At 37.3% G+C, this 7,705-nt stretch overlaps 1 protein-coding gene across 1 annotated transcript; it reads left to right on the top strand.

Annotated features, from left to right (window-relative positions):
* The first annotated feature begins 241 nt into the window (after positions 1–241).
* On the top strand, positions 242–7,064 carry LOC105358761 (adhesion G-protein coupled receptor G2-like). Its single transcript, XM_023953703.1, has 5 exons — positions 242–513; positions 596–677; positions 3,160–3,289; positions 4,075–4,228; positions 5,244–7,064. The coding sequence occupies exons 1-5, from the start codon at positions 372–374 to the stop codon at positions 5,327–5,329; spliced, it is 594 nt and encodes a 197-aa protein (XP_023809471.1). The 5' UTR covers positions 242–371; the 3' UTR covers positions 5,330–7,064.
* The last annotated feature ends 641 nt before the right edge of the window (positions 7,065–7,705 follow it).

Below are 7,705 nucleotides of genomic sequence, written 5' to 3'. Positions count from 1 at the left end.
AAAATGTACAAATGACTTGGATCCCCGTTGGAATTTAGAACTGAGGAATCTACTCAGTTATATCAAGAATCTAGTCTTCTGGATGAACCCTTAAAGTAAAACTTTCCTACAGAACAAACATCCAGTGAAACATTGCCTTTCTCTGAAAGAAAGCTATTGTAGCGAGATGAGACTTTATGATTTTGTAAAATAGGTTTTCCAATCTATACAATAGTTACCTGATCTTGTTTTCTTCTTCTGACAGGAAAATCAGAGTGGATGATTCTAGAAAGATCCATATCAACCTTGTGTTTGCCTTGATCTTCCTCAATTTACATTTTTTACCCAATGAGACGGTCGCAACATCTTCCTCATCAGGCCTTTGCCTTTACATGGCTCTTGCTCTTCACTACTTTCTGTTGGCCACCCTCTGCTGGATGGCCTTGGAGGGGTTCCACCTCTACCTTCTCATAGTCAAAGTCTTCAACATTTATATCAGTAGATACCTGCTGAAAGTCAGCGTGATTGGATGGGGTGAGTGATTTCGTGTAGTTTTGAATATTTAGGAAACTGAACCTGAAGAAGATTAAATTCATTTTTTGTCCTGTTGTTTCAGGAGTTCCAGCAGTCATTGTATCAATTGTGTTGTCTATAAATAAGGAGTATTATGGATGCGCAAAGTTGACCAACAGGAGTATGTAAGAAAAGATTCTTAATTTTTAAGCACAAGTTTTTAAAAAATGTAAGTCTTTCAAAACTAAGAAGTCCCAGCATTTGAGAATAAATGTTCCTAATTCTTCAGATTTTCATGCTCTTCTAGTCACAATTTATTGTATTTATTTTTTTGTGTCAAGTGTAAAAGCTCTATTCTGGGTGGCAGCAGCAGCAAATCACGCAAAGCCCAATATCTCCCACAATCTATTGCACTGTTTTACTCAGTTTTTTCTAATGTTACATAATCCTTTATGCTTGTGACCAATTTATAATAAATTAGGCAGTGAAGTCATCTTTTGTTTTCTTTATTTGCATATGAAATAGTTACAGTGCTTTATTGTTATTTTGAATTACAGATCAAATCTTTAGTTCTAAAACTTGTAATTATAAGAGCATCTTGTTACAAATTTTCCTTATTGTTCAATCAATTCAATCAATCAATTTATTATTTGTATAGCACTTTTTGGTCAGAGCAACCAAAGTGCTTCCCATAAAATCACATAAAATCAGAGACAATATGATACAATAAAGAAACAATAAAAACAATAAAACAGTAAAAGAATAAATTGAACAAGCTGACCCACTAAATCTGCTCACTGGAGTTAAAAGCCTGACTAAAAAGATGAGTTTTCAAAAATGTCTTAAAATCACTGACAGTTCTGGCTGACCTCACAGAGAAGGGGAGAGCATTCCAGAGTTTAGGAGCTGCAACTGAAAAGGCTCTGTCTCCCCGAGTCACAAGCCGAGTCCTGAGAACCATTAAAAGCATTTGATCTTCAGATCTTAGGACTCGACGTGGACGATACACATGTAACAGCTCAGAGAGATACTGAGGTGCCAGACCGTTCAAACATTTAAAAACCAAAAGTAAAATCTTAAAAGTGATCCTAACAGCAACAAATGTCACACGTGTGGACAAATGTCACACGTGTGGAATCAAAAAAGTATTACTGATTCTGAAATAACTAGAGAAGCAATGCAGAGACATAGCAACTCATGGAAATTTGGTCGGATGAATGCAGGCGCACTAAAACTACTTTAAACATGATACACATTGCTTCTCACTCTGTTTTCCTGACAATCTATGTCATAAACAATTATCAGCGTACCTTCTTAGTCACCGTAATCTCAGCAATCACCTTGCAGAGCACCTCCACCGTACCAAAGTAAAAACTGTTGTACAGTAGTTACAGACATTCAAAATTGGTCAGCGAAATATAAAGTTTGAATAAGTGAACTATTCCAACAAGGACTGCACCTCCATGATTCCTCTCACTCCTTGCTTTGCCCCGCCCTTGCGATTCCTGGCCAATGACTGAAGAAATCTTTAGTCACATGGTTTTGTTTACAAGCTTTGGTTTGAAACAGGAAAGTCAGCTTGACAGCAGTCTGAATACAAACCAAACGCAACGTTCTGGACTCAATACGGACCAACAGACTTCTCTAGACTGAATACACCCTAAGTGTCAAGATGGGTGCTGGACCTCAAGACAAGCTTAGTTGGAGAGAAAAAAAAGTTTAAACCTTTAACACCGGAGCTTTCGTTTCAGTGTTGATGTCATTTGAAAATAATAACTCTTCAACCATTTACGCAATTAATATAATTCCAACTGATTCTGAAGCTAAGAAAAGCATCCTTGTGTTGATGTGACACTTTATAATAGTAAAGTACTTTCCCAATCAATGTAAATCCACTGATTCTGACACAGAGAAAAGTGGCTTTGCACCGATTTGCAACACTTTATGTTAGGAAAGTCAGAATCTGTTGGAATTATGTTAATTACATGAAAACGGTCAGAAAGTAGTAGTTCAAAAAGTAATGTAAGTTTGATGTTGCTGTGGACGGCTCTGGTGTTAAAGAGTTATTATTCTTCTAAAAACAGCTGAAAATTATGGGAAATGCTGATACATTTTACACCCTCATTTGCTATGTTCCACTTTAACTCTCTTAAAAAAAAAACATAAATATGCACTGGACCAAAAATCTCTGACCAAATGTGGATGCAGAAAGCTAAATAAGTAAATTAACCAGTTTAAAACTTTTCATAAATAGTGAATTGACTGGACAAAGTACAGTGACAGTTTTGTTAAGTAAATGTTTGATCCACCCATCTGCCAATTAAACAAAAAAGGAAAATATCTTAATGAACAAAATGTCTCTTATTTTTGACAATCAGAACAGCAGATTAAAAGCATTATGCCCACCCAGAGAGTCATCATAATTTGAAAATAATTTGGACTTTGATTTTTTACAGGTCAAAAAGAAAACTGCACCCCACAGTAGCTAAAAAAAGAAATTGTACAATATTTCTTTCAACTTAGATTCTAAATTCATAGCAAAATTTGAGCGCATGGAGAAAACCTAAGATATGAGGTGGAATAGACCGCCCCACAAAATCCTGCAATAATTTGCAGAGGTGTTTCAATTATAATTCTAAAGGGTAAATGTCATTGTTCTTCCAATAGGTGCTTCATAACTGACAGTAAAGTGAGGCTGGTGACCACGCTGGGACCGTTCGCCCTTTTGTTCATCTTTAACACTGTCATGTTTTCTATGACTGTGAAGTATCTAATAACTAACCAGCATCATAAAGAGGTAAGTTTCACTCTTTATTGGTGTTTCTTTCACATTCATAGAATTTTCATACAATTAAGACAATACGAAATTATCCTTCTTCTGCAGTAATTCTTACTATTATGTAAAGTGTATTTTCATTGGTGCCAATGTTCTTTGTTCACTGTAGTTTCATGACACAATTGTAATCTTATTTTTTTATCAGTTTTTAAACAGTAAAGAAGTGATCCATATGGCTGTCTAACATAAAGATTAATTGAATTTATGATCTGATTTCAAGAAAATATTTGACATAAAAGAAGAAATATTCATCAATGAACTAACTGGAGGGTTTAAAAAAATTGTCAGTAACAATATGGCCATATTTGTCACAATTTTTAGTTGTTGAACTTCTACAACTTGTCTAATTTTAGAATATTATTGGATTCCTAAAAACCCAAGAAAAAAAAATGTGTGGAACAATACAAGCTGACTAATTTGAATAGTATAACCCTTGTGCTATCTTAGATGACCCCACCCTTACTTTGACGTGTTCTTCCTACCATGATAAAGGTGGATAAAGGTGGAAAGATTTCATGTAATCCATGGACACCAGTAAAGATCACAAATCATTGAAGGAAAAAGGTTCAGAGCACTGTCTAGTGGGTCTAGATGACCCAACGTTAAAGTGCCTAGGATAGCACAAGGTTCACAGGTAGAAAGTTTAGAATTGTTTACAGATCTAGAGCTTATGTTTGATCCACCTCTACTTGACCAAAATGTCCTTAATTGTTTTATTGATTATTATTATAATTATTTTTAATCAGTTTGGACAAATGAAAAATAACAGAATGCAGGACACAGTCATGCTGCTGGCACTCATCACTCTGCTTGGCCTTGGCTGGGGCTGCTTCTTCTTCACATTTTGGCGCCAGGCGACTCCTCTCCTCTACATCTTCTCCACTGTCAACTCACTGCAAGGTGACACACTGTCTTTGTTCTCAACTGGTAAATTTTGAAGTGTAGTTAACAAAACAAAGACCAATATGTTGTGTCATGTATTTCACATATTTCAGAATTAGGCATAGAATGTGATGTCTTTTAGGTATTTTCCAAATTGTACTACTTTGTAGAGATATCCCTGTCTGAAGTTGTTAAAACTGCCAAATGTAGGACATTGTAATATATGAGGAAGGTTTCTTGACTTGTCTGTAACAATCACAGCATTCCAATCTAAGGGACAGAAGTGGTTAGATGATCCTACCAGTGACTGTCAGCAGCTGGGTAGATTCCAGCAATGCTGTGGCCTCAAACACAACAGCAAGACAAATGATCGATCAAAGATTTCTGTAGATGTGATGATTTCCACGTTTCTGTACAGGAGACATGCTTGGATGGATGGATGGATGGATGGATGGATGGATGGATGGATGGATGGATGGATGGATGGATGGATGGATGGATGGATGGATGGATGGATGGATGGATGGATGGATGGATGGATGGATGGATGGATGGAGAGGTTAGACAGTCATTTTTAGGGGTGACTGACACTAGCCGGTGAAAGATACTCTAAAACAGGCGTCTTGGACTACAGACTTCACAGGCTCCTGATTCCCTGGATCAGGTGTTTTTTCCCAGTAAGATGCTATAATGGTGGGTTAGTTAAAAAACATGAAGGACAATGTCCCCAGAGGCACGGAGTTTTACACCTGTGCTCTAAAAGGGAAGGTTTGTTCAGGAAAATTGTTACATTGGATTAAAAAGATATAGTAAAAGTGTGATAGAACGCAAACAGAAAAGTTAAGAAAACTGTTAAAATCAGTGACGGTGATGGTTTAAAGACAATGGACCTGAGAGAAAAACAAGGGACAAAAAACAAATAATTTGGTCTTAAAGCGACTCCAGTAACCGTTTATTCACATTTTTTACGTATTGCTTGAACCCATTTTAGCTCACAGTCTGACTTTACTTTTTTCCTTCATTCTTCATGCAGGTTTCTTCATATTTCTCTACTTTGTGTTGACTCTGAGGAAGATCAAAGACCCAGAAACGACAACTGGAAATAAAACAAACTCTTAGGGCTTTTAAACTATTAGAAGTTAGAGCTTGCTGCTCAATAGAGCTGCATTTGAATAATATATACTGTAATGTTTTTTTTATGCTTAAGTGGATGTTGTATTTTTAAGTTGTTTTTTGTCCAAGCCAATAGCCAGTGGCCAAGTGGCCTAATGTCAGATTATGTCATGTGTTCCTTATTATAGTTTTAGTGATAAGTTTCTATTTTATACGTGGTTTAAAAATTGTATTCATTTATAAATTGTTGGACCCAAAAGAGGGAGAGCTGGGTCTCAACATGTGAGGGGGGGAAACAGAAATGTGAGGACGTGTAGCAGGTTAAGGTGATCAAGGACAAAGCTGGAAAAGTGTTGTTAAGTTATTGTTTTCTCCTGTCACTAGTTTGATTGATTTCAACTGTTCTGTAGCTGTTTCAGGGATTTCCTGTCTTCCTGTTTGAGTCAGAGGATTTTATTTGTTAATTTTCTTGTATCACCTTTTTTGTATTCCTTGTATTGACCCAGTCCAATGAAAACTGTGTTTTTCTGTGTTTTTAACGTGTTCTTGGGGTATTTTTCTCATGATAGAGGAGACGTTTAAAGGAATTGCAGCTTAAAATTGCCTTTCTGAGAATTTCTGTATTCATATCACCGTGAATCAGGAGTTACTACGGCAAGCCACAAGCCACTCTGCTCTGCCCCATTCTGCATCCGCTTGTATACAAATAGATCCATACGTCTTCATTGACCTCATCCAAGCTGGTCTCTGGCTCCAAACTGTACGGCTGGATGGCTCCATTATTGCTCACCATTTCTGTTTCACCACTGATGTTAGGTTGGGGGTGTGAGGGGCTGTAAGCCAGGGGGAGAGCACGTAAACAGATGGATGATTCGTAGAGACCGGCCTCACTCTGCACCAACACATGAGTGTTGTGTAGCATGTAAAGTGAGTGACACAAGAACCCAGGTTACCTGGAAGTGAGGTAGATCTTCTGTATTGCAATTGCACCAAAGCTTCAATTTTTGAGTTAGTACATAATGTGCACACGTTTAAATATGTTTTGAATCTGCATAAATTTTTTGTATTTGGGAAAAAAAAGGTTTCACATGCAGGATTATTTTGTACTTTTGCAACATCAATTTTTTTTTTCCTTTTGGAAAGTAGATTTTTGACTAATAAATATTAAAACATGTGAAAAACATTTACAGCTACAGATTTTTTTTTCTGTTCAAAAATATTACCAGGTACTTAAAGCACCACTTACAACACACAAGTGTTCTTTCTGCAAGAGCATGCCTGTAAACAGATACAACTTTAAGATACAATTTGGGACTAAGGCTTTAACCCAAGCTGCAATAAAAAAAACACAGAACTAAATGTGAGCAGATTTAAGCTCTAATAAAATGTAAACACCACACAATTGGTTTGAATAAGAACTTATTGCTTTATGAGTTTAATTATTGTATTTCACGATATTTACATTATTTATTCTACATTAAATGTGTCTTTTAATCTACTGTGTGGGATTTGATGGATATATGGGTCAACAGACAGACATGTAGTTTCACAAGGGACATCCATCCGTCCGTCTATCCATCCATCTAGAAAAGCGGTCCCCAACAGCGGCCCGCAGACCGGTACCGGTCCGTGAGTCACTTGGTACCGGGCCGCACAGAAAGAAAACGTAACTTACAAAAATATCTCTTTGATGTCTTCTTTTGTGTGTGTCACATTTGTAACTTAGAAGCTGCTGCTGCTCCTACACCTGGCTGTGGATCCTGCCTCTGGCTCGTCTCTGCTCTGTACCTGGCCGTGTACCTCATCTTTGCTCCTGCTTCTACACCTGGCTGTGGTTCCTGCCTCCGGCTCGACTCGCGCCCCTGACTGTCCCCCCAACCACGGCTGGATGAAGCTCGTCTGCTGGACTTTATACATGTAGTTGTAGATTTAGATAAGTTAATTCTTCTCTAAGAGTTCTGGTAAATCGCCTGTCCGTCCTGGGGGAGGATCCCTCCATGTGGCTACCCCTGAGGTTTCTTCGTTTTTTCCGGAATCTGTTTTTTTTTAGGAGTTTTTCCTTACTGCGAAGGGGGGTCTAAGGGCAGGGATGCCAGTTTAGTTTGGTCAGTTTGTTAGTTCATTTTAGTATTTTACTATTGAACTCTATGTATTCATGATCCTTTTGAGTTCATGTTTCACTTTTTCAATTACCGATACGAAGCCCATTGAGACGACTGTTGTTGTGAATTTGGGCTATACAACTGAATTGAATTGAATTGATCATGTTTTCAAGAGTATAGTGCGCAATAGATCCTGTTTTTGCACTAAGATGTGTTACAGTAGTGTACATGCAGAATTGACCATAGATTTATACTCATCAGATGAAACTCACAATTCTAA

Source organism: Oryzias latipes, chromosome 3 (genome assembly GCF_002234675.1).
Source record: "Oryzias latipes chromosome 3, ASM223467v1".
In the NCBI taxonomy this organism is placed as follows: domain Eukaryota; kingdom Metazoa; phylum Chordata; class Actinopteri; order Beloniformes; family Adrianichthyidae; genus Oryzias; species Oryzias latipes.
Note: the sequence above shows the minus strand (reverse complement) of the source record. Positions and strands in the feature narration are given on the sequence as shown.